The following is a 27,275-nucleotide window of genomic DNA, read 5'->3' on the forward strand; positions in this document are numbered from 1 at the left end:
CTTTCATGGTATATGAGAATCATTATAATTTTTTATCAATTAATTAAGTAAAACTTCATAATACTTCCTAAATCGGTGAAATAACCACTATTAAATTCCTATTTTCTTGAAAAAACGGAGACAACAAATGGTATATGGAAATCATTATAATTCTTTATCAATTAATTAAGTAAAACTTCATAATACTCCCTAAATCGGTTAAATAACCACTATTAAATCCCTATTTTCTTGAAAAAACGGAGACAACAAAGGCTCCAAACCTCTTTCAACATCATTTATGTTAGTGCAGCATGCAACTATGCATTAAAACAATATTTTTGAAATTTTTGAAATTTTCTCGAAATCTGTGTTAACCCCTACAAAAATATTGAGTTTTGGTAAATTTTTATATACTGAAGCATATAATCTTTAGTGTTGTTTTAAAATTTCTTACCACATTCTAAATTTGTATTAATGTATGCTAAACTCCTTTTCATGGTATATGAGAATCATTATAATTTGTTTATCAATTAACTTAGTAAAACTTCATAATACTCCCTAAATCGGTAAATAACCACTATTAAATCTCTATTTTCTTGAAAAACGGAGACAACAAATTCTCCAAACCTCTTTCAACATCATCTATGTTAGTGCAGGATGCAACTATGCATTAAAACAATATTTTCATATTTTTTGAAATTTTCTCAAAATCGATATGTTAACCCCTACAAAAATATTGAATTTTGGTAAATTCGTTATATATTGAAGCCTATAATCTTTACTGTTGTTTTAAAATTTCTTACCACATTCTAAATTTGTATTAATGTGTACTAAACTCCCTTTCATGGTATATGGGAATCATTATATATTTTAATCAATTAATTTAATAAAACTTCATAATACTCCTTAAATAGAGGAATAACCACTATAAAATCGCTATTTTCCTGAAAAACGGAGACAACAAAGGCTCTAAACCTCTTTCAACATCATCATATGTTAGTGCAGGATGAAACTATGCATTAAAACAATATTGTCATATTTTTAAAATTTTCTCAAAATCTATGTGTTAACCCCTACAAAAATATTGAATTTTGGCAAATTCTTTATATACTAAAGCTTATAATCTTTAGTGTTGTTTTAAAATTTCAGACCACATTCTATGTTTGTATTAATGTATACTAAACTCTCTTTCATGGTATATGGGAATCATTATAATTTTTTATCAATTAATTTAGTAAAACTTCATAATACCTCAAAATCGGTGAAATAACCACTATTAAATCCCTATTTTCTTGAAAAACGGAGACAACAAAGGATCCAAACCTCTTTCAACATCATCTACATTAGTGCTGGATGCAAATATGCATTAAAACAATATTTTCATATTTTTTGAATTTTTTTCAAAATCTATGTGTTAACCCCTACAAAAATATTGAATTTTGGTAAATTCTTATATATTGAAGCCTATAATCTTTAGTGTTGTTTTAAAATTTCTTACCACATTCTAAATTTGTATTAATGTATACTAAACTCCCTTTTATGGTATATGAGAATCATTATAATTTTTTATCAATTAATTTAGTAAAACTTCATAATACTCCTTAAATCGGTAAATAACCACTATTAAATCCCGATTTTCTTGAAAACCGGAGATAACAAAGGCTTCAAACCTCTTTGAATATCATCATATGTTGGTGCAGGATGCAACTATGCATTAAAACAATATTGTCATATTTTTAAAAATTTTCTCAAAATCTATGTGTAACCCCTACAAAAATATTTAATTTTGATAAATTCTTTATATACTAAAGCCTATACTCTTTATTGATGTTTTAAAACTTCTGACCATATTCTAAATTTGTATTAATGTATTCTAAACTCCCCTTCATGTTATATGGGAATCATTATATTTTTTTATCAATTAATTAAGTAAAACTTCATAATACTCTCTAAATCGGTGAAATAACCACGATTAAATCCCTATTTTCTTGAAAAAACGGAGACAACAAAGGCTCCAAACCTCTTTCAACATCCTCTATGTTAGTAGAGCATGCAACTATGCATTAAAACAATATTTTCTTATTTTTTGAAATTTTCTCAAAATCTATGTGTTAACCCCTACAAAAATATTGAGTTTTGGTAAATTCTTATATATTGAAGCCTATAATCTTTAGTGTTGTTTTAAAATTTCTTACCACATTCTAAATTTGTATTAATGTATGCTAAACTCCCTTTCATGGTAAATGAGAATCATTATAATTTTGTTTATCAATTAACTTAGTAAAACTTCATAATACTCCCTAAATCGGTAAATAACCCTTATTAAATCCCTATTTTCTTGAAAAACGGAGACAACAAATTCTCCAAACCTCTTTCAACATCATCTATGTTAGTTCAGGATGCAACTATGCATTAAAACAATATTTTCATATTTTTTTAAAAATTTTCTCAAAATCTATATGTTAACTCCTACCAAAATATTAAATTTTGGTAAATTCTTTATATATTGAAGCCTATAATCTTTAGTGTTTTTAAATTTCTTACCACATTCCAAATTTGTATTAATGTGTACTAAACTCCCTTTCATGATATATGGGAATCATTATATTTTTTAATCAATTAATTTAATAAAACTTCATAATACTCCTTAAATCGAGGAATAACCACTATAAAATCGCTATTTTCCTGAAAAACGGAGACAACAAATGCTCCAAACCTCTTTCAACATCATCATATGTTAGTGCAGGATGAAACTATGCATTATAACAATATTGTCATATTTTTTGAAATTTTTTCAAAATCTATGTGTTAACCCCCTACAAAAATATTGAATTTTGGCAAATTCTTTATATACTAAAGCTTATAATCTTTAGTGTTGTTTTAAAATTTCGGACCACATTCTATATTTGTATTAATGTATACTAAACTCTCTTTCATGGTATATGGGAATCATTATAATTTTTTATCAATTAATTAAGTAAAACTTCATAATACTCCCTAAATCGGTGAAATAACCACTATTAAATCCCTATTTTCTTGAAAAAACGGAGACAATAAAGGCTCCAAACCTCTTTCAACATCATCTATGTTAGTGCAGCATGCAACTATGCATTAAAACAATATTTTCTTATTTTTTGAAATTTTCTCAAAATCTATGTGTTAACCACTAAATTCTTATATACTGAAGCCTATAATCTTTAGTGTTGTTTTAAAATTTCTTACCACATTCTAAATTTGTATTAATGTATGCTAAACTCCCTTTCATGGTATATGAGAATCATTATAATTTTTTATCAATTAACTTAGTAAAACTTCATAATACTCTCTAAATCGGTAAATAACCACTATTAAATCCATAGTTTCTTGAAAAACGGAGACAACAAATTCTCCAAACCTCTTTCAACATCTCATCTATGTTAGTGCAGGATGCAACTATGCATTAAAACAATATTTTCTTATTTTTTTGAAATTTTCTCAAAATCTATATGTTAACCCCTACAAAAATATTGAATTTTGGTAAATTCTTCATATATTCAAGCCTATAATCTTTAGTGTTGTTTTAAAATTTCTGACCATATTCTACATTTGTATTAATGTATGATAAACTCTCTTTCATGGTATATGAAAATCATTTTAATTTTTTATCAATTAATTTATTAAAACTTCATAATACTCCTTAAATCGAGGAATAACCACTATAAAATCGCTATTTTCTTGAAAAACGGAGACAACAAAGGCTCCAAACCTCTTTCAACATCATCATATGTTAGATGCAACTATGCATTAAAACAATATTGTCATATTTTTTGAAAATTTCTCAAAATCTATGTGTTAACCCCTACAAGAATATTGAATTTTGGCAAATTCTTTATATACTGAAGCCTATAATTTTAGGTTGTTTTAAAACTTCTGACGATATTTTACATTTGTATTAATGTATACTTAACTCCATTTCATTGTATATGGAAATCATTATATTTTTTTTATCAATTAATTTAGTAAAACTTCATAATACTCTTTAAATAGAGGAGTAACCACTATTAAATCCCTATTTTCTTGAAAAACGGAGACAACAAAGGCTCCAAACCTCTTTCAACATCATCATATGTTAGTGCATGATGCAACTATGTATTAAAACAATATTCTCATATTTTTTGAAATTTTCTTAAAATCTATGTGTTAACCCCTACAAAAATATTTAATTTTGGTAAATTCTTTATATATTGAAGCCAATAATCTTTAATGTTGTTTTAAAACTTATGACCATATTCTACATTTGTATTAATGTATACTAGACTCCTTTTCATGGTATATGGGAATTTTATATCAATTAATTTAGTAAAACTTCATAATACTCCCTAAATCGGTGAAATAGCCACTATTAAATCCCTATTTTATTGAAAAAGGAAGACAACAAAGGTTCCAAACCACTTTCAACATCATCTATGTTAGTGCAGGATGCAACTATGTATTAAAATAATATTTTCATATTTTTTGAAATTTTCTCAAAATATATGTGTTAACCCCTACAAAAATATTGAATTTTGGTTAATTCTTTATATACTGAAGCCTATAATCTTTAGTGTTGTTTTAAAATTTCTTACCACATTATAAATTTGTATAATGTATACTAAACTCCTTTTCATGGTATATGGGAATCATTCTATTTTCTATCCATTAATTTAGTAAAGCTTCATAATACTCCTTAAATCGAGGAATAACCACTATAAAGTTGCTATTTTCTTGGAAAACAGAGATAACAAAGGCTCCAAACCTCTTTCAACATCATCATATGTTAGTGCAGGATTCAACTATGCATTAAAACAATATTGTTATATTTTTTTAAATTTTCTCAAAATCTATGTGTTTAAACCCTACAAAAATATTGAGTTTTGGTAAATTCTTATATACTGAAGCCTATAATATTTAGTGTTGTTTTGAAATTTCTTACCACATTCTAAATTTGTATTAATGTATGCTAAACTCCCTTTCATGGTATATGAGAATCATTATAATTTTTTATCAATTAACATAGTTAAACTTCGTAATACTCCCTAAATCGGTAAATAACCACTATTAAATTCCTATTTTCTTGAAAAACGGAGACAACAAAGGCTCAAAACCTCTTTCAACATCATCTATGTTAGTGCAGCATGCAACTATGCATTAAAACAAATTGTCATATTTTTTGAAATTTTCTCAAAATCTATGTGATAACCCCTACAAAAATATTGAATTATGGTAAATTCTTTATATACTAAAGCCTATAATCTGTAGTGTTGTTTTAAAATTACAGACCACATTCTACATTTGTATTAATGTATGTTAAACTCTCTTTCATGGTATATGGGAATCATTATATTTTTTATCAATTAATTTAGTAAAAATTCATAATACTTCCTAAATCGGTGAAATAACCACTATTAAATCCCTATTTTATTGAAAAATGGAGACAACAAACCGCTTTCAACATCAACTATGTTAGTGCAGGATAAACTCAAGAAACAAAACAATATTTTCTAATTTTTTGAAATTTTCTCAAAATCTATGTGTTAACCCCTAAAAAAATATTTAATTTTGGTAAATTCTCTATATACAAAAGCCTATAATCTTAGTGTTGTTTTAAAACTTCTGACCATATTCTAAATTTGTATTAATGTATCCTAAACTCCTTTTCATGGTATATGGGAATCATTATAATTTTTTATCAATTAATTAAGTAAAACTTCATAATACTCCCTAAATCGGTGAAATAACCTCTATTAAATCCCTATTTTCTTGAAAAACCGGAGACAACAAAGGCTACAAACCTCTTTCAACATCATCTATGTTAGTGCAGCATGCAACTATGCATTAAAACAATATTTTCTTATTTTTTGAAATTTTCTCAAAATCTATGTGTTAACCCCTACAAAAATATTGAGTTTTGGTAAATTCTTATATACTGAAGCCTATAATCTTTAGTGTTTTTTAAAATTTCTTACCACATTAAAAATTTGTATTAATGTATGTTAAACTCCCTTTCACGGTATATGAGAATCATTATAATTTTTTATCAATTAACTTAGTAAAACTTCATAATACTCCCTAAATCGGTAAATAACCACTATTAAATCTATATTTTCTTGAAAAACGGAGACAACAAATTCTCCAAACCTCTGTCAACATCTCATCTATGTTAGTGCAGGATGCAACTATGCATTAAAACAATATTTTCTTATTTTTTTGAAATTTTCTCAAAATCTATGTGTTAACCCCTACAAAAATATTGAATTTTGGTAAATTCTTCATATATTCAAGCCTATAATCTTTAGTGTTGTTTTAAAATTTCTGACCATATTATACATTTGTATTAATATATGATAAACTCTCCTTCATGGTATATGGAAATCATTATAATTTTTTATCAATTAATTTATTAAAACTTCATAATACTCCTTAAATCGAGGAATAACCACTATAAAATCGCTATTTTCTTGAAAAATGGAGACAACAAAGGCTCCAAACCTCTTTCAACATCATCATATGTTAGATGCAACTATGCATTAAAACAATATTGTCATATTTTTTGAAAATTTCTCAAAATCTATGTGTTAACCCCTACAAGAATATTGAATTTTGGCAAATTCTTTATATACTGAAGCCTATAATTTTTAGGTTGTTTTAAAACTTCTGACGATATTTTACATTTGTATTAATGTATACTTAACTCCATTTCATTGTATATGGAAATCATTATATTTTTTTATCAATTAATTTAGTAAAACTTCATAATACTCTTTAAATAGAGGAGTAACCACTATTAAATCCCTATTTTCTTGAAAAACGGAGACAACAAAGGCTCCAAACCTCTTTCAACATCATCATATGTTAGTGCATGATGCAACTATGTATTAAAACAATATTCTCATATTTTTTGAAATTTTCTTAAAATCTATGTGTTAACCCCTACAAAAATATTTAATTTTGGTAAATTCTTTATATATTGAAGCCAATAATCTTTAATGTTGTTTTAAAACTTATGACCATATTCTACATTTGTATTAATGTATACTAGACTCCTTTTCATGGTATATGAGAATTTTATATCAATTAATTTAGTAAAACTTCATAATACTCCCTAAATCGGTGAAATAGCCACTATTAAATCCCTATTTTATTGAAAAAGGAAGACAACAAAAGGTTCCAAACCACTTTCAACATCATCTATGTTAGTGCATGATGCAACTATGTATTAAAATAATATTTTCATATTTTTTGAAATTTTCTCAAAATATATGTGTTAACCCCTACAAAAATATTGAATTTTGGTTAATTCTTTATATACTGAAGCCTATAATCTTTAGTGTTGTTTTAAAATTTCTTACCACATTATAAATTTGTATAATGTATACTAAACTCCTTTTCATGGTATATGGGAATCATTCTATTTTCTATCCATTAATTTAGTAAAGCTTCATAATACTCCTTAAATCGAGGAATAACCACTATAAAGTTGCTATTTTCTTGGAAAACAGAGATAACAAAGGCTCCAAACCTCTTTCAACATCATCATATGTTAGTGCAGGATTCAACTATGCATTAAAACAATATTGTCATATTTTTTTAAATTTTCTCAAAATCTATGTGTTTAAACCCTACAAAAATATTGAGTTTTGGTAAATTCTTATATACTGAAGCCTATAATATTTAGTAAAACTTCGTAATACTCCTTAAATCGAGGAATAACCACTATAAAATCGCTATTTTCTTGAAAACGGAGACAACAAAGGCTCCAAACTCTTTCAACATCATCATATGTTAGTGCAGGATGCAACTATGCATTAAAACAAATTGTCATATTTTTTGAAATTTTCTCAAAATCTATGTGATAACCCCTACAAAAATATTGAATTATGGTAAATTCTTTATATACTGAAGATTATAATCTTTAGTGTTGTTTTAAAATTTCGGACCACATTATATGTTTTTATTAATGTATACTAAACTCTCTTTCATGTTATATGGGAATCATTATAATTTTTTATCAATTAATTAAGTAAAACTTCATAATACTCCCTAAATCGGTGAAATAACCACTATTAAATCCTTATTTTCTTGAAAAAACGAAGACAACAAAGGCTCCAAACCGCTTTCAGCATCATCTATGTTAGTGCAGGATGCAACTATGCATTAAAACAATATTTTCTTATTTTTTGAAATTTTCTCAAAATCTATGTGTTAACCCCTACAAAAATATTGAGTTTTGGTAAATTCTTATATACTGAAGCCTATAATTTTTAGTGTTGTTTTAAAATTTCTTACCACATTTTAAATTTGTATTAATGTATGCTAAACTCCCTTTCATGGTATATGAGAATCATTATAATTTTTTATCAATTAACATAGTAAAACTTCGTAATACTCTCTAAATCGGTAAATAACCACTATTAAATCCCTATTTTCTTGAAAAAGGGAGACAACAAAGGCTCCAAACCTCTTTCAACATCATCTATGTTAGTGCAGCATGCAACTATGCATTAAAACAAATTGTCATATTTTTTGAAATTTTTTCAAAATCTATGTGATAACCCCTACAAAAATATTGAATTGTGGTAAATTCTTTATATACTGAAGCCTATAATCTGTAGTGTTGTATTAAAATTTCAGACCACATTCTACATTTGTATTAATGTATGTTAAACTCTCTTTCATGGTATATGGGAATCATTATATTTTTTATCAATTAATTTAGTTAAAATTCATAATAATTCCTAAATCGGTGAAATAACCACTATTAAATCCCTATTTTATTGAAAAATAGAGACAACAAAGGCTCCAAACCGCTTTCAACATCATCTATGTTAGTGCAGGATGCAACTATGCATTAAAACAATATTTTCTGATTTTTTGAAATTTTCTCAAAATTTATGTGTTATATACTATAGCCTATTATCTTTAGTGTTGTTTTAAGACTTCTGACCATATTCTACATATGTATTAATGTATACTAAACTCCCTTTCATGGTATATAGGAATCATTATAATTTTTTATCAATTAATTTTGTAAAACTTCATAATACTCCCTAAATCGGTGAAATAACCACTATGAAATCCCTATTTTCTTGAAAAAGGGAGACAACAAAGGCTCCTAACCACTTTCAACATCATCTATGTTAGTGCAGGATGCAACTATGTATTAAAATACTATTTTCATATTTTTTGAAATTTTCTCAAAATCTGTGTTAACCCCTACAAAAATATTGAGTTTTGGTAAATTCTTTATATACTGAAGCCTATAATCTTTAGTGTTTTTTTAAAATTTCTTACCACATTCTAAATTTGTATTAATATATGCTAAATTCCCTTTCATGGTATATGAGAATCATTATAATTTTTTATCAATTAACTTAGTTTAACTTCATAATACTCTCTAAATCGGTAAATAACCACTATTAAATCCATATTTTCTTGAAAAACGGAGACAACAAATTCCCCAAACCTCTTTCAACATCTCATCTATGTTAGTGCAGGATGCAACTATGCATTAAAACAATATTTTCTTATTTTTTGAAATTTTCTCAAAATCTATGTGTTAACCCCTACAAAAATATTGAATTTTGGTAAATTCTTCATATATTCAAGCCTATAATCTTTAGTGTTGTTTTAAAATTTCTGACCATATTCTACATTTGTATTAATGTATGATAAACTCTTTTTCATGGTATATGTAAATCATTATAATTTTTTATCAATTAATTTATTAAAACTTCATAATACTCCTTAAATCGAGGAATAACCACTATAAAATCGCTATTTTCTAGAAAAACGGAGACAACAAAGGCTCCAAACCTCTTTCAACATCATCATATGTTAGAGCAGGATGACACTATGCATTAAAATAATATTGTCATATTTTTTGAAATTTTCTCAAAATCTATGTGTTAGCCCCTACAAAAATATTGAATTTTGGCAAATTCTTTATATACTAAAGCTTATAATCTTTAGTGTTGTTTTAAAATTTCGGACCACATTATATGTTTGTATTAATGTATACTAAACTCTATTTCATGTTATATGGGAATCATTATAATTTTTTATCAATTAATTAAGTAAAACTTCATAATACTCCCTAAATCGGTGAAATAACCACTATTAAATCCCTATTTTCTTGAAAAAACGGAGACAACAAAGGCTCCAAACCCCTTTCAGCATCATCTATGTTAGTGCAAGATGCAACTATGCATTAAAACAATATTTTCTTATTTTTTGAAATTTTCTCAAAGTCTATGTGATAACCCCTACAAAAATATTGAATTATGGTAAATTCTTTATATACTGAAGCCTATAATCTGTAGTGTTGTTTTAAAATTTCAGACCACATTCTACATTTGTATTAATGTATGTTAAACTCTCTTTCATGGTATATGAGAATCATTATATTTTTTATCAATTAATTTAGTAAAAATTCATAATACTCCCTAAATCGGTGAAATAACCACTATTAAATCCCTATTTTAATGAAAAATAGAGACAACAAAGGCTCCAAACCGCTTTCAACATCATCTATGTTAGTGCAGGATGCAACTATGCATTAAAACAATATTTTCTAATTTTTTGAAATTTTCTCAAAATCTATGTGTTAACCCCTACAAAAATATTGAATTTTGGTAAATTCGTTATATACTATAGCCTATTATCTTTAGTGTTGTTTTAAGACTTCTGACCATATTCTACATTTGTATTAATGTATACTAAACTCCCTTTCATGGTATATGGGAATCATTATAATTTTTTATCAATTAATTTTGTAAAACTTCATAATACTCCATAAATCAGTGAAATAACCACTATTAAATCCCTATTTTCTTGAAAAAGGGAGACAACAAAGGCTCCTAACCACTTTCAACATCATCTATGTTAGTGCAGGATGCAACTATGTATTAAAATAATAGTTTCGTATTTTGTGAACTTTTCTCAAAATATATGTGTTAACCCCTACAAAAATATTGAATTTTGGTTAATTCTTTATATACTGAAGCCTATAATCTTTAGTGTTGTTTTAAAATTTCTTACCACATTCTAAATTTGTATAATGTATACTAAACTTCTTTTCATGGTATATGGGAATCATTCTATTTTCTATCCATTAATTTAGTAAAGCTTCATAATACTCCTTAAATCGAGGAATAACCACTATAAAGTTGCTATTTTCTTGGAAAACAGAGATAACAAAGGCTCCAAACCTCTTTCAACATCATCATATGTTAATGCAGGATGCAACTATGCATTAAAATAATATTGTCATATTTTTTTTAATTTTCCCAAAATCTATGTGTTTAAACCCTACAAAAATATTGAATTTGGGTAAATTCTTTATATACTGAAGCCTATAATCTTTAATGTTTGTTGTAAAATTTCTTACCACATTCTAAATTTGTATTAATGTGTACTGAACTCCTTTTCATGGTATATGGGAATCATTATATTTTTTAATCAATTAATTTAGTAAAACTTCGTAATACTCCTTAAATCGAGGAATAACCACTATAAAATCGCTATTTTCTTGAAAACGGAGACAACAAAGGCTCCAAACTCTTTCAACATCATCATATGTTAGTGCAAGATGCAAGATGCAACTATGCATTAAAACAAATTGTCATATTTTTTGAAATTTTCTCAAAATCTATGTGATAACCCCTACAAAAATATTGAATTACGGTAAATTCTTTATATACTGAAGCTTATAATCTTTAGTGTTGTTTTAAAATTTCGGACCACATTATATGTTTGTATTAATGTATACTAAACTCTCTTTCATGTTATATGGGAATCATTATAATTTTTTATCAATTAATTAAGTAAAACTTCATAATACTCCATAAATCGGTGAAATAACCACTATTAAATCCCTATTTTCTTGAAAAAACGGAGACAACAAAGGCTCCAAACCGCTTTCAGCATCATCTATGTTAGTGCAGGATGCAACTATGCATTAAAACAATATTTTCTTATTTTTTGAAATTTTCTCAAAATCTATGTGTTAACCCCTACAAAAATATTGAGTTTTGGTAAATTCTTATATACTGAAGCCTATAATCTTTAATATTGTTTTAAAATTTCTTACCACATTCTAAATTTGTATTAATGTATGCTAAACTCTCTTTCATGGTATATGAGAATCATTATAATTTTTTATCAATTAACATAGTAAAACTTCGTAATACTCCCTAAATCGGTAAATAACCACTATTAAATCCCAATTTTCTTGAAAAACGGAGACAACAAAGGCTCCAAACCTCTTTCAACATCATCTATGTTAGTGCAGCATGCAACTATGCATTAAAACAAATTGTCATATTTTCTGAAATTTTTTCAAAATCTATGTGATAACCCATACAAAAATATTGAATTAAGGTAAATTCTTTATATACTGAAGCCTATAATCTGTAGTGTTGTTTTAAAATTTCAGACCACATTCTACATTTGTATTAATGTATGTTAAACTCTCTTTCATGGTATATGGGAATCATTATATTTTTTATCAATTAATTTAGTAAAAATTCATAATACTTCCTAAATCGGTGAAATAACCACTATTAAATCCCTATTTTATTGAAAAATGGAGACAACAAAGGCTCCAAACCGCTTTCAACAGCATCTATGTTAGTGCAGGATGCAACTATGCATTAAAACAATATTTTCTGATTTTTTGAAATTTTCTCAAAATCTATGTGTTAACCCCTACAAAAATATTGCTATTGGTAAATTCGTTATATACTATAGCCTATTATCTTTAGTGTTATTTAAGACTTCTGACCATATTCTACATTTGTATTAATGTTTACTAAACTCCCTTTCATGGTATATAGGAATCATTATAATTTTTTATCAATTAATTTTGTAAAACTTCATAATACTCCCTAAATCGGTGAAATAACCACTATTAAATCCCTATTTTCTTGAAAAAGGGAGACAACAAAGGCTCCTAACCACTTTCAACATCATCTATGTTAATGCAGAATGCAACTATGCATTAAAACAATATTTTCTTATTTTTTGAAATTTTCTCAAAATCTATGTGTTAACCCCTACAAAAATATTGAGTTTTGGTAAATTCTTATATACTGAAGCCTATAATCTTTAGTGTTGTTTTAAAATTTCTTACCACATTCTAAATTTGTATTAATGTATGCTAAACTCCCTTTCATTGTATATGAGAATCATTATAATTTTTTATCAATTAACATAGTAAAACTTCGTAATACTTCCTAAATCGGTAAATAACCACTATTAAATCCCTATTTTCTTGAAAAATGGAGACAACAAATTCTCCAAACCTCTTTCAACATCATCTATGTTAGTGCAGGATGCAACTATGCATTAAAACAATATTTTCATATTTTTTGAAATTTTCTCAAAATCTATATGTTAACCTCTACAAAAATATTGAATTTTGGTAAATTCTTTATATATTGAAGCCTATAATCTTTAGTGTTGTTTTAAAATTTCTTACCACATTATAAATTTGTATTAATGTGTACTAAACTCCCTTTCATGGTATATGGGAATCATTATATAATTTAATCAATTAATTTAATAAAACTTCATAATACTCCTTAAATAGAGGAATAACCACCATAAAATCGCTATTTTCCTGAAAAACGGAGACAACAAATGCTCCAAACCTCTTTCAACATCATCATATGTTAGTGCAGGATGAAACTATGCATTAAAACAATATTGTCATATTTTTTGAAATTTTCTCAAAATCTATGTGTACCCCTACAAAAATATTGAATTTTGGCAAATTCTTTATATACTAAAGCTTATAATCTTTAGTGTTGTTTTAAAATTTCGGACCACATTCTATGTTTGTATTAATATATACTAAACTCTCTTTCATGTTATATGGGAATCATTATAATTTTTTATCAATTAATTAAGTAAAACTTCATAATACTCCATAAATCGGTGAAATAACCACTATTAAATCCCTATTTTCTTGAAAAAACGGAGACAACAAAGGCTCCAAACCGCTTTCAGCATCATCTATGTTAGTGCAGGATGCAACTATGCATTAAAACAATATTTTCTTATTTTTTGAAATTTTCTCAAAATCTATGTGTTAACCCCTACAAAAATATTGAGTTTTGGTAAATTCTTATATACTGAAGCCTATAATCTTTAGTGTTGTTTTAAAATTTCTTACCACATTCTAAATTAGTATTAATGTATGCTAAACTCCCTTTCATGGTATATGAGAATCATTATAATTTTTTATCAATTAACATAGTAAAACTTCGTAATACTCTCTAAATCGGTAAATAACCACTATTAAATTCCTATTTTCTTGAAAAACAGAGACAACAAAGGCTCCAAACCTCTTTCAACATCATCTATGTTAGTGCAGCATGCAACTATGCATTAAAACAAATTGTCATATTTTTTGAAATTTTCTCAAAATCTATGTGATAACTCCTACAAAAATATTGAATTATGGTAAATTCTTTATATACTAAAGCCTATAATCTGTAGTGTTGTTTTAAAATTTCAGACCACATTCTACATTTGTATTAATGTATGTTAAACTCTCTTTCATGGTATATGGGAATCATTATATTTTTTATCAATTACTTTAGTAAAAATTCATAATACTTCATAAATCGGTGAAATAACCACTATTAAATCTCTATTTTATTGCAAAATGGAGACAACAAAGGCTCCAAACTGCTTTCAACATCATCTATGTTAGTGCAGGATGCAACTATGCATTAAAACAATATTTTCTAATTTTTTGAAATTTTCTCAAAATCTATGTGTTAACCCCTACAAAAATATTGAATTTTGGTAAATTCGTTATATACTATAGCCTATTATCTTTAGTGTTGTTTTAAGACTTCTGACCATATTCTACATTTGTATTAATGTATACTAAACTCCCTTTCATGGTATATGGGAATCATTATAATTTTTATCAATTAATTTTGTAAAACTTCATAATACTCCCTAAATCGGTGAAATAACCACTATTAAATCCCTATTTTTTTGAAAAAGGGAGACAACAAAGGCTCCTAACCACTTTCAACATCATCTATGTTAGTGCAGGATGCAACTATGTATTAAAACAATATTTTTTTATTTTTTGAAATTTTATCAAAATCTATGTGTTAACCCCTACAAAAATATTGAGTTTTGGTAAATTCTTATATACTGAAGCCTATAATCTTTAGTGTTGTTTTAAAATTTCTTACCACATTCTAAATTTGTATTAATGTATGCTAAACTCCCTTTCATGGTATATGAGAATCATTATAATTTTTTATCAATTAACTTAGTAAGACTTCATAATACTCTCTAAATCGATAAATAACCACTATTAAATCCATATTTTCTTGAAAAACGGAGACAACAAATTCCCCAAACCTCTTTCAACATCTCATCTATGTTAGTGCAGGATGCAACTATGCATTAAAACAATATTTTCTTATTTTTTGAAATTTTCTCAAAATCTATGTGTTAACCCCTACAAAAATATTGAATTTTGGTAAATTCTTCATATATTCAAGCCTATAATCTTTAGTGTTGTTTTAAAATTTCTGACCATATTCTACATTTGTATTAATGTATGATAAACTCTCTTTCATGGTATATGTAAATCATTATAATTTTTTATCAATTAATTTATTAAAACTTCATAATACTCCTTAAATCGAGGAATAACCACTATAAAATCGCTATTTTCTTGAAAAACGGAGACAACAAAGGCTCCAAACCTCTTTCAACATCATCATATGTTAGTGCAGGATGCAACTATGCATTAAAACAATATTGTCATATTTGTTTGAAAATTTCTCAAAATCTATGTGTTAACCCCTACAAGAATATTGAATTTTGGCAAATTCTTTATATACTGAAGCCTATAATCTTTAGGTTGTTTTAAAACTTCTGACCATATTCTACATTTGTATTAATGTATACTTAACTCCATTTCATTGTATATGGAAATCATTATAATTTTTTTATCAATTAATTTAGTAAAACTTCATAATACTCCTTAAATAGAGGAGTAACCTCTTTGAGCCTTTGTTGTCTTCGTTTTTTAAGAAAATAATGATTTTATAGTGGTTATTCCATCGATTTAGGGGTATTGTGAAGTTTTACTAAATTAAATGATAAAAACATTATAATGATTTCCATATACCATGAAAAAGAGATTAAAATACATTAATACAAATGTAGAATGTGGTTAGAAATTTTAAAACAACACTAAAGATTACAGGCTTCAATATATAAAACATTTACCAAAAACTCAATATTTTCGTAAGGGGTTTTAACACATAGATTTTGAGAAAAATTCAAAAAATATAACAATGTTACTTTAATACATAGTTGCCTCATGTACTAATATATGATGATGTTCAAAGAGGTTTGGAAACTTTTTTGTCTTCATTTCTCTAGAGAGTAGCGATTTTATATTTGTTAGTCCACTAATTTAGGGAGTATATGAAGTTTTACTAAATTAATTTATAAAAAATTATAACGATTTCCATGCATCATGAAAGAGAGTTTAACATACATTAATACAAATGTAGAATATGGTTAAATTTTTTAAAACAACACTAAAAAAATATAGGCTTCAGTATATAATGCGTTTAACGTAAAACTCAATATATTCATAGCAATTTATACATAGATTTGGAGAAAAAAAAAAAATATGACTATATTTTTAATGGATTGTTGCATCATGCACTAACATATGATGATGTTTAAAGATGCTTGGAACCTTTTTTTATCTCTGTTTATCAAGAGAATAGCGATTTTATAGTGGTTATTCTACTGATTTAGATAGTATTATGAAGTTTTACTAATTAATTGATAAACAAATTAGAATGATTCTCATATACCATGAAAGAGAGTTTAACATACATTAACACAAATTTAGAATTTCGTTATAAAATTTAGAACAACAATTAAAAATATAGCTTCAGTATATAGAGCGTTTAAACTCAATATTTTCGTAGGGGTTAACACATAGATTTTGAGAAAAATTCAAAAAATATAACAATATTGCTTTAATACATATTTGCCTCATGTACTAATATATAATGATGGTCAAATAGGTTTGGAACCTTTTTTGTCTCCATTTCTCTAGAGAATAGCGATTTTATAATGGTTAATTCACTAATTTAGGGAGTATATAAAGTTTTACTAAATTAATTTATAAAAACAATTGAACGATGCTCATTTACCGTGAAAGAGAGTTTAGCATACATTAATACGAATATATAATATGGTTAGAAATTTTAAAACAACACTAAAGATTATAGGCTTCAGTATATAAAGTATTTATCAAAAACTCAATATTTTCGTAGGGGGTTAACACATAGATTTTGAAAAAAAAATTCAAAAAGTTAACAATATTGTTTTAATAAATATTTGCATCATGTACTAATATATGATGATGGTCCAAAAGGTTTAGAACTTTTTTTTGTCTCCATTTCTATAGAGAATAGCGATTTTATAATGGTTAGTCCACTAATTTAGAGAGTATATGAAGTTTTATTAAATTAATTTTTAAAAACAATTGAACGATGCTCATTTACCATGAAATAGAGTTAAGCATACATTAATACAAATTTAGAATGTGGTTAGAAATTTTAAAACAACACTAAAGATTATAGGCTTTAGTATATAAAACATTTACCAAAAACTCAATATTTTCGTAGGGGGTTAATACATAGATTTTGAGAAAAAATCAAAAAATATAACAATATTGCTTTAATACATAGTTGCCCCTTGTACTAATATATAATGATGGTGAAAGAGGTTTGGAACCTTTTTGTCTTCATTTCTCTAGAGAATAGCGATTTTATAATGGTTAATCCACTAATTTAGGGAGTATATGAAGTTTTACTAAATTAATTTATTAAAACAATTGGACGATGCTAATTTACCATGAAAGAGAGTTTAGCATAAATTAATAAAAATGTATAATATGGTTAGAAATTTTAAAACAACACTAAATATTATAGGCTTCAGTATATAAAGTATTTACCAAAAACTCAATATTTTCGTAGGGATTAACGCATAGATTTTGGAAAAAATTCAAAAATACGACAATATTGTTTTAATGCATAGTTGCATCCTGCACTAACATATGATGATGTTCAAAGAGGTTTGGAGCCTTTATTATCTCTGTTTTTTAAAAAATAGTGATTTTATAGTGGTTATTCCATCGATTTATAGAGTATTATGAATTTTTACTAAATTTATTGATAAAAAAAATTATAACGATTCCCATATGCCATGAAAAAATCTTAAAATACATTGATATAAATGTAGAATGTGGTTAGACTAAACAATTGATAAAAAATTATTAATTAGTAAAATAGATTTTTAAAATAATCTATTTTAATAGAGTAGATTGCTTATTCTCATTTAATCGTGTGAACAAAAAAATTTGTATATCACTTAATATATGTAAATATTAAGATTTCTTTCTGTATAACTCTGACCTTGGTCTCTCTTTGTATGTATATTAGTGATTATATACTCTATAATATCATTCAAATCACTACCAAAAACATAACATTGTTCAACAGACAACACCTTCTGTCCAGTCATGGATAAGTAGTCGTCTCTCGTTCTTGCTCATCCAAGCAGAACCTAAAAGCGTCATTTTTTTTTTTGTAACACAGAGTTTCAATCGTTTAGATAAATTAAAACTTGCGTTCATATTTTATTTTTAAGGTTACAAAAGTGTTTTTTCAATACAAAGGTTGATAAGCTCATTATATATAGAGTACTTTGTTTTCTATAACAAATTTTGATAAACACAAGAGTAGCTAATGCAAGTACTCTTCTTCTTTTACTCTGTTCTGGTCTTGGTTTTCTTGGTAGATCAGACTCATACTCGCTCTCGATAAGGAAGAATCTCAAGTTAGTCTCTATCTGAAAGCTACAGCTAGGACAAAACCATCTGAGCCCTAATCTCCCTTTGGTCGCGTTCCCAAAACCATAGTTGAGACATTTGTTGCAGTCTCTCTCAGACAAATCTGGCGTGCACTGCACGGAAGCGAAGAATGTTGTGTTAGGTTGTGGACCAGTACCATTTCCTTGAGCATACTTCCTCTTAACTCCACCTGCTGCAGCTTCTTGTCTGAGTCGGTTAAGTAACTCGCTTTGCAAACGAATAAACTCGTCTTTATCTCCCGCTGCATCATTAGGCTTTGCTGCCTCCAAGACTGGACTCGTTTCGAGTTTCCCTAGAATCGGTTTGTCTGAGTAACGAAACATACATTTCGTGGCACGTACGTAAGCTTCTCTATGAGCTGGACAGTAAGTTGTGGTGGTTAGGTTTACTGCAGCTTGGGAGATACAGTTGAGACAATCTACTCGTGTGAGGACTCTGTTGCAGAGTCCAGTGGCTTCTACTCGTTCTTGATCTCCGACCGAGAAGTGGTAGAAGTTGTAGGTGTTTGAATGGCGAGAAGGGATTGATGAGACAAGACGGTTAAGGTTGTTGGAGAATAAAGATCCGGAGAAGTTGCTTTGTTTGGATAAACATGCTGTGTTTGAAGGGAAGTTCCATATAGAACTGTCTATGTTGACGGTGATTAGTTGTGCTAAGCTGAGAAAAGGGATGAAAAAGAACAAGAACGAGAAGAACAGCAAGTGTTGTGGTCGAGAAGAAGAACATGTCATAACCATAGTGAATGATCAGATTTTGAATGTTTTAGTTTCTTCAGTGGTTTTCTTAGTTTATATATTCGAAACCGAACCAAATAAAACGCTAAGTCCATAGACCGAAAACAATGAAAAGTCTATAGAAAGAAAAAATCTTTAAGATCTTGTTTTTTTTTTAATGAAAAAGTGACAATTTAATTATTACTTTAAAAATCAAACGCCCGTTGTTGTTGATCCCGTGACTTGCGTCAACATAGAGGGTCCCTGCTACATCGCTATAACAATGTCATTAGATAGCTGAATTGCGGTTGTAATCTAGGATGGTAGAACTTGAAACCTCGAGGAAGAAGATGTTGATTTACAAAAAAAATTGTTAAGCTTATAAAACCATTCGTTCACTGACTAGACAAAACTACCAAAAGTGTGGTGGTATAAAAGTAGTTTTACGTTTATGGTAAACGTACGATATACTGAAGCCAATACTTTTTAGTGTTGTTTTAAAAAATTCAATCACATTCTACATTTGTATTAATGTATGTTAAACTCTCTTTTATGATGCATGAAATCGTTTTAATTTTTTTAAAATTAATTTAGTAAAACTTCATATACTCCCTCAATTAGTGGACTAACCATTATAAAATCGCTACTCTCAAGAGAAATAGAGACAAAAAAGTTTTCAAACCTCTTTGACCATCATCGTATATTAGTACACGAGGCAACTATGTATTAAAACAATAGTGTTATATTTTTTGAATTTTTCTCAAAATCTATGTGTTAACCCCTACGAAAATATTGAGTTTTTGGTAAATGGTTTATATACTTAAGCCTATAATATTTAGTGTTGTTTTAAAATTTCTAACCACATTCTACATTTGTATTAATGTATTTTAAGCTCTTTTTCATGGTTTATGGAAATCGTTATAGTATTTTTATCAATTAATTTTGTAAAACTTCATAATACTTCCTAAATCGATGGAATAACCACTAAAATCACTATTTTCTTGAAAACGGAGACAACAAAGGCTGAAAACCTCTTTTAACATCATCATATGTTAGTGCAGGATGCAACTATGCATTAAAACAATCTTGTCGTATTTTTAAAAAATTTCTCAAAATCTATGTGTTAACCCCTACGAAAATATTGAGTTTTCGGTATATATTTTATATAATGAAGCCTATAATCTTTAGTATTGTTTTAAAATTTCTAACAATATTCTGCATTTGTATTAATGTATGTTAAACTCTCTTTCATAGTAAATGAGCATCGTTCAATTGTTTTTATAAATTAATTTAGTAAAACTTCATGTACTCCCTAAATTAGTGGACTAACCATTATAAAATCGCCACCCTCTAGAGAAATGGCGACAAAAAAGTTTCCAAACCTCTTTGACAATCATCATATATTAGTACATAAGACAACTATGTATTAAAGCAATAGTGATATTTTTTTAATTTTTTTTCAAAATCTATCTCTTAACCCCTACGAAAATACTGAGTTTTTAGTAAATATTTTATATACTTAAGCCTATAATCTTTAGTATTGTTTTAAAATTTCTAACCACATTCTACATTTTTTTTAATGTATTTTAAGCTCTTTTCATGGTATATGGAAATAGTTATAGTTTTTTATCAATTAATTTAGTAAAACTTCATAATATTCTATAAATGGATGGAATAACCACTATAAAATCACTATTTTCTTGAAAACCGGAGACAACAAAGGCTGAAAACCTCTTTGAACATCATCATATGTTAGTGCAGGATGCAACTATGCATTAAAATAATATTGTCATATTTTTTAAAAATTTCTCAAAATCTATGTGTTAACCCCTACGAAATATTGAGTTTTCGGTATATATTTTATATACTGAAGCCTATAATATTTAGTGTTATTTAAAATTTCTAACCATATTCTACATTTGTATTAATGTATGATAAACTCTCTTTCATGGTAAATGAGGATCGTTCAATTGTTTTTATAAATTAATTTAGTAAAACTTCATATACTCCCTAAATTAGTAGACCGACCATTATAAAATATCTATTCTCTAGAGAAATGGAGAAAAAAAGATTTTGAACCTCTTTGACCATAATCATATATTATTACATGAGGCAACTATTTATTAAAGCAATATTTTAAATTTTTTTCTCAAAATCTATGTGTACCCCTACGAAAATACTGAGTTTTTGGTAAATGTTTTATATACTGAAGCCTATAATCTTTAGTGTTGTTTTAAAAATTTTAACCACATTCTGCATTTGTATTAATATCTTTTAAGCTCTTTTTCATGGTATATGGAAATCGTTATAGTTTTTTTATCAATTAATTTAGTAAAACTTCATAATACTACCTAAATCGATGGAATAACCACTATAAAATCACTATTTTCTTGAAAAACGGAGACAACAAAGGTTGAAAACCTCTTTGAAAATCATCATATGTTAGTGCAAGATGCAATTATGCATTAAAACAATATTGTCGTATTTTTAAAAAATTTCTCAAAATCTATGTGTTAACCCCTATGAAAATATTGAATTTTTGGTATATATTTTGTATACTGAAGCCTATAATCTTTAGTATTGTTTTAAAATTTCTAACCATATTCTGCATTTGTATTAATGTATGTTAAACTCTCTTTCATGGTAAATGAGCATCGTTCAATTGTTTTTATAAATTAATTTAGTAAAACTTCATATACTTCCTAAATTAGTGGACTAAACATTATAAAATCACTATTCTCTTGAGAAATTGAGACAAAAAAGTGGTTCCAAACCTCTTTGACCATCATCATATATATTTTTATATAAGACAACTATGTATTAAAGCAATAGTGATATTTTTTTGAATTTTTCTCAAAATCTATGTTTTAACCCCTACGAAAATACTGAGTTTTTAGTAAATGTTTTGTATACTTAAGCCTATAATATTTAGTGTTGTTTTAAAATTTCTAACCACATTCTACATTTTTATTAATGTATTGTAAGCTCTTTTTCATGGTATATGGAAATCGTTATAGTTATTTTATCAATTAATTTAGTAAAACTTCATAATACTCCCTAAATGGATGAAAAAACAACTATAAAATCACTATTTTCTTGAAAAACAGAGACAACAAAGGCTGAAAACCTCTTTGAACATCATCATATGTTAGTGCAGGATGCAACTATGCATTAAAATAATATTGTCATATTTTTTAAAAATTTCTCAAAATCTATGTGTTAACCCCTACGAAAATATTGAGTTTTTGGTATATATTTTATATACCGAAGCCTATAATCTTTAGTTTTGTTTTAAAATTTATAACCATATTCTACATTTGTATTAATGTATGCTAAACTCTCTTTCATGGTAAATGAGCATTGTTCAATTGTTTTAATAAATTAATTTAATAAAACTTCATATACTCCCTAAATTAGTGGACTAACCATTATAAAATCGATATTCTCTAGATAAATGGAGGAAAACAAAAGTGGTTCCAAACTTTTTTGACCAGGAGGCAACTATGTATTAATCGAAATATTATTATATTTTTTTGAATTTTTCTCAAAATCTTTGTGTTAAACCCTACGAAAATATTGAGTTTTTGGTAAATAATTTTTATACTGAAGACTATAATCTTTAGTGTTGTTTTAAAATTTCTAATCATATTCTATATTTGTATTAATGTATGTTAAAATCTCTTTAATAGCAAATGAGCATCGTTCAATTGTTTTTATAAATTAATTTAGTAAAAATTCATATACTCCCTAAATTATTGGACTAATTATTATAAAAAAACTATTCTCTAGAGAAATTGAGACAAAAAGGTTCTAAACCTCTTTAACCATCATCATATATTAGTACATGAGGCAACTAAGTATTAAAGCAATATTGTTATATTTTTTGAACTTTTCTCAAAATTTATGAGTTAACCCCACGAAAATAATGAGTTTTTGGTAAATACTTTATATACTGAAGCCCATAATCTTTAGTGTTGTTTTAAAATTTATAAACATATTACACATTTGTATTAATGTATGATAAACTCTCTTTCATGGTAAATAAGCATTATTCAATTGTTTTTATAAATTAATTTAGTTAAACTTCATATACTCCCTAAATTAGTACTGACTAACCGTTATAAAATCGCTATTTTCTAGTGAAATGGAGACAAAAAAAAGGTTTCAAACTTATTTGGCCATCATCATATATTAGTACTGGAGGCAGCTATGTATTAAAGCAATAGTGTTATATTTTTTGAATTTTTCTCAAAATCAAAGTTTTTATCCTTACAAAAATATTGAGTTTTTGGTAAATCTTTTATATACTTAAGCCTATAACATTTAGTGTTGTTTTAAAATTTCTAACCACATTCTACATTTGTATTAATGTATTTTAAGCTCTTTTTCATGGTCTATGGAAATCGTTATAGTATTTTTATCAATTAATTTTGTAAAACTACATTTGTATTAATGTATTTTAAACTCTCTTTCATAGTAAATGAGCATCGTTCAATTGTTTTTATAAATTAATTTAGTAAAACTTCATGTACTCCCTAAATTAGTGGACTAACCATTATAAAATCGCCACCCTCTAGAGAAATGGCGACAAAAAAGTTTCCAAACCTCTTTGGCAATCATCATATATTAGTACATAAGACAACTATGTATTAAAGCAATAGTGATATTTTTTGAATTTTTCTCAAAATCTATCTCTTAACCCCTACGAAAATACTGAGTTTTTAGTAAATGTTTTATATACTTAAGCCTATAATCTTTAGTGTTGTTTTAAAATTTCTAACCACATTCTACATTTGTTTTAATGTATTTTAAGCTCTTTTTCATGGTATATGGAAATCGTTATAGTTTTTTATCAATTAATTTAGTAAAACTTCATAATACTCCATAAATGGATGGAATAACCACTATAAAATCACTATTTTCTTGAAAAACGGAGACAACAAAGGCTGAAAACCTCTTTGAACATCATCATATGTTAGTGCAGGATGCAACTACGCATTAAAACAATATTGTCATATTTTTTAAAAAAATCTCAAAATCTATGTGTTAACCCCTACGAAATATTGAGTTTTCGGTATATATTTTATATACTGAAGCCTATAATATTTAGTGTTGTTTTAAAATTTCTAACTGTATTCTATATTTGTATTAATGTATGATAAACTCTCTTTCATGGTAAATGAGCATCGTTCAATTGTTTTTATTAATTAATTTAGTAAAACTTCATATACTTCCTAAATTAGTAGACTAACCATTATAAAATCGCTATTCTCTAGAGAAATGGAGAAAAAAGGTTTTAAACCTCTTTGACCATCATCATATATTATTACATGAGGCAAATATTTATTAAAGCAATATTTTTAATTTTTTAAATTTTTTCTCAAAATCTATGTGTACCCCTACGAAAATACTGAGTTTTTGGTAAATGTTTTATATACTGAAGCCTATTATCTTTAGTGTTGTTTTAAAATTTTTAACCACATTCTACATTTGTATTAATATCTTTTAAGCTCTTTTTCATGGTATATGGAAATCCTCATAGTTTTTTTTATCAATTAATTTAGTAAAACTTCATAATACTACCTAAATCGATGGAATAACCACTATAAAATCACTATTTTCTTGAAAAACGGAGACAACAAAGGCTGAAAACCTCTTTGAAAATCATCATATGTTAGTGCATGATGCAAATATGCATTAAAACAATATTTTCGTACTTTTAAAAAATTTCTCAAAATCTATGTGTTAACTAACCCCTATGAAAATTTTGAATTTTTGGTATATATTTTGTATACTGAAGCCTATAATCTTTAGTATTGTTTTAAAATTTCCAACCATATTCTGCATTTGTATTAATGTATGTTAAACTCTCTTTCAAGGTAAATGAGCATCGTTCAATTGTTTTTATAAATTAATTTAGTAAAACTTCATATACTCTCTAAATTAGTGGACTAACCATTATAAAATCGCTATTCTGTAGAGAAATGGAGACAAAAGGTTCTAACCCTCTTTGACCATCATCATATATTGGTACATGAGGAAACTATTTATTAAAGCAATATTGTTAATTTTTTGAATTTTTTTTCAAAATCTATGTGTTAACAACCCCTACGAAAATATTTAGTTTTTGGTAAATGTTTTATATACTGAAGCCTATAATCTTTAGTGTTGTTTTAAAATTTTTAACCACATTGTACATTTGTATTAATATCTTTTAAGCTCTTTTTCATGGTATATGGAAATCGTTATAGTTTTTTTATCAATTAATTTAGTAAAACTTCATAATACTCTTTAAATCGATAGAATAACCACTATAAAATCACTATTTTCTTGAGAAACTGAGACAACAAAGGTTGAAAACCTCTTTGAATATAATCATATGTTAGTGCATGATGCAACTATGCATTAAAACAATATTTTCGTATTTTTTAAAAAAAATTCAAAATCTATGTGTTAACCCCTACGAAAATATTGAGTTTTTGGTATATATTTTAGATATTGAAGCCTATAATCTTTAGTGTTGTTTTAAAATTTATAACCATATTCTATATTTGTATTAATGTATGATAAACTCTCTTTCATAGCAAATGAGCATCGTTCATTTGTTTTTATAAATTAATTTATTAAAAATTCATATACTCCCTAAATTAGTGGACTAATTATTATAAAATCTCTATTCTCTAGAGAAATGGAGACAAAAAGGTTCTAAACCTCTTTAACCATCATCATATTAGTACAGGAGGCAACTATGTATTAAACCAATATTGTTATATTTTTTGAATTTTTCTCTAAATCTATGTGTTAACCCTAAGAAAATATTGAATTTTTGGTAAATACTTTATATATTGAAGCCTATAATCTTTAGTGTTGTTTTAAAATTTATAACCATATTATACATTTGTATTAATGTATGATAAACTCTCTTTCATGGTAATAAGCATTATTCAATTGTTTTTATAAATTAATTTAGTAAAACTTCATATACTCCCTAAATTAGTGGAATAACCATTATAAAATCGCTATTCTCTAGATAAATAGAGACAAAAAAGGTTTCAAACCTCTTTGACCATCATCATATATTAGTACAGGAGGCAACTATATATTAAAACAATATTGTTATGTTGTTTTATTTTTTCTCAAAATCTATGTGTTAACCCCCTACGAAAATACTGAGTTTTTGGTAAATGTTTTATATACTGAAGCCTCTAATCTTTAGTGTTGTTTTAAAATTTCTAACCACATTCTAAATTTGTATTAATGTCTTTTAAGCTCTTTTTCATGGTATATGGAAATCGTTATAGTTTTTTTATCAATTAATTTAGTAAAACTTCATATACTCCCTAAATTAGTGGACTAACCATTGTAAAATCGCTACTCTCTAGAGAAATAGAGACAAAAAAGGTTTCAAACCTATTTGACCATCATCATATATTACTACAGGAGGCAACTAAGTATTAAAGCAATATTGTTATATTTTTTGAATTTTTCTCAAAATTTATTTGTTAACCCCTTGCGAAAATATTGAGTTTTTGGTAAATGTTTTATATACTAAAGCCTATAATCTTTAGTGTTGTTTTAAAATTTCTAACCATATTCTTCATTTGTATTAATTTATGTTAAACTCTCTT

General features: G+C 26.5%; 1 protein-coding gene across 1 annotated transcript; it reads right to left on the minus strand.

Moving 5' to 3' along the window:
- Window positions 1–18,556: 18,556 nt before the first annotated feature.
- LOC125593359 (cysteine-rich receptor-like protein kinase 41) lies at window positions 18,557–19,671 on the minus strand. Its single transcript, XM_048769864.1, has 2 exons — window positions 18,834–19,671; window positions 18,557–18,627 (listed from the first exon to the last, which is right to left on the minus strand). The coding sequence occupies exons 1-2, from the start codon at window positions 19,669–19,671 to the stop codon at window positions 18,557–18,559; spliced, it is 909 nt and encodes a 302-aa protein (XP_048625821.1).
- Between the last annotated feature and the right edge of the window lie 7,604 nt (window positions 19,672–27,275).

This window comes from Brassica napus, chromosome C9 (genome assembly GCF_020379485.1).
Source record: "Brassica napus cultivar Da-Ae chromosome C9, Da-Ae, whole genome shotgun sequence".
NCBI classification, from domain to species: Eukaryota; Viridiplantae; Streptophyta; class Magnoliopsida; order Brassicales; family Brassicaceae; genus Brassica; species Brassica napus.

Bases quoted from the DNA above. Each gene is read 5' to 3' on its own strand.
- LOC125593359 (XM_048769864.1), bottom strand. From the start codon at position 19,671: ATGGTTATGACATGTTCTTCTTCTCGACCACAACACTTGCTGTTCTTC. The intron at 18,628-18,833 runs GTAAAAGAAGAA...TGACGCTTTTAG, and splicing joins AAAACCAAGACCAGAACAGA to GTTCTGCTTGGATGAGCAAG.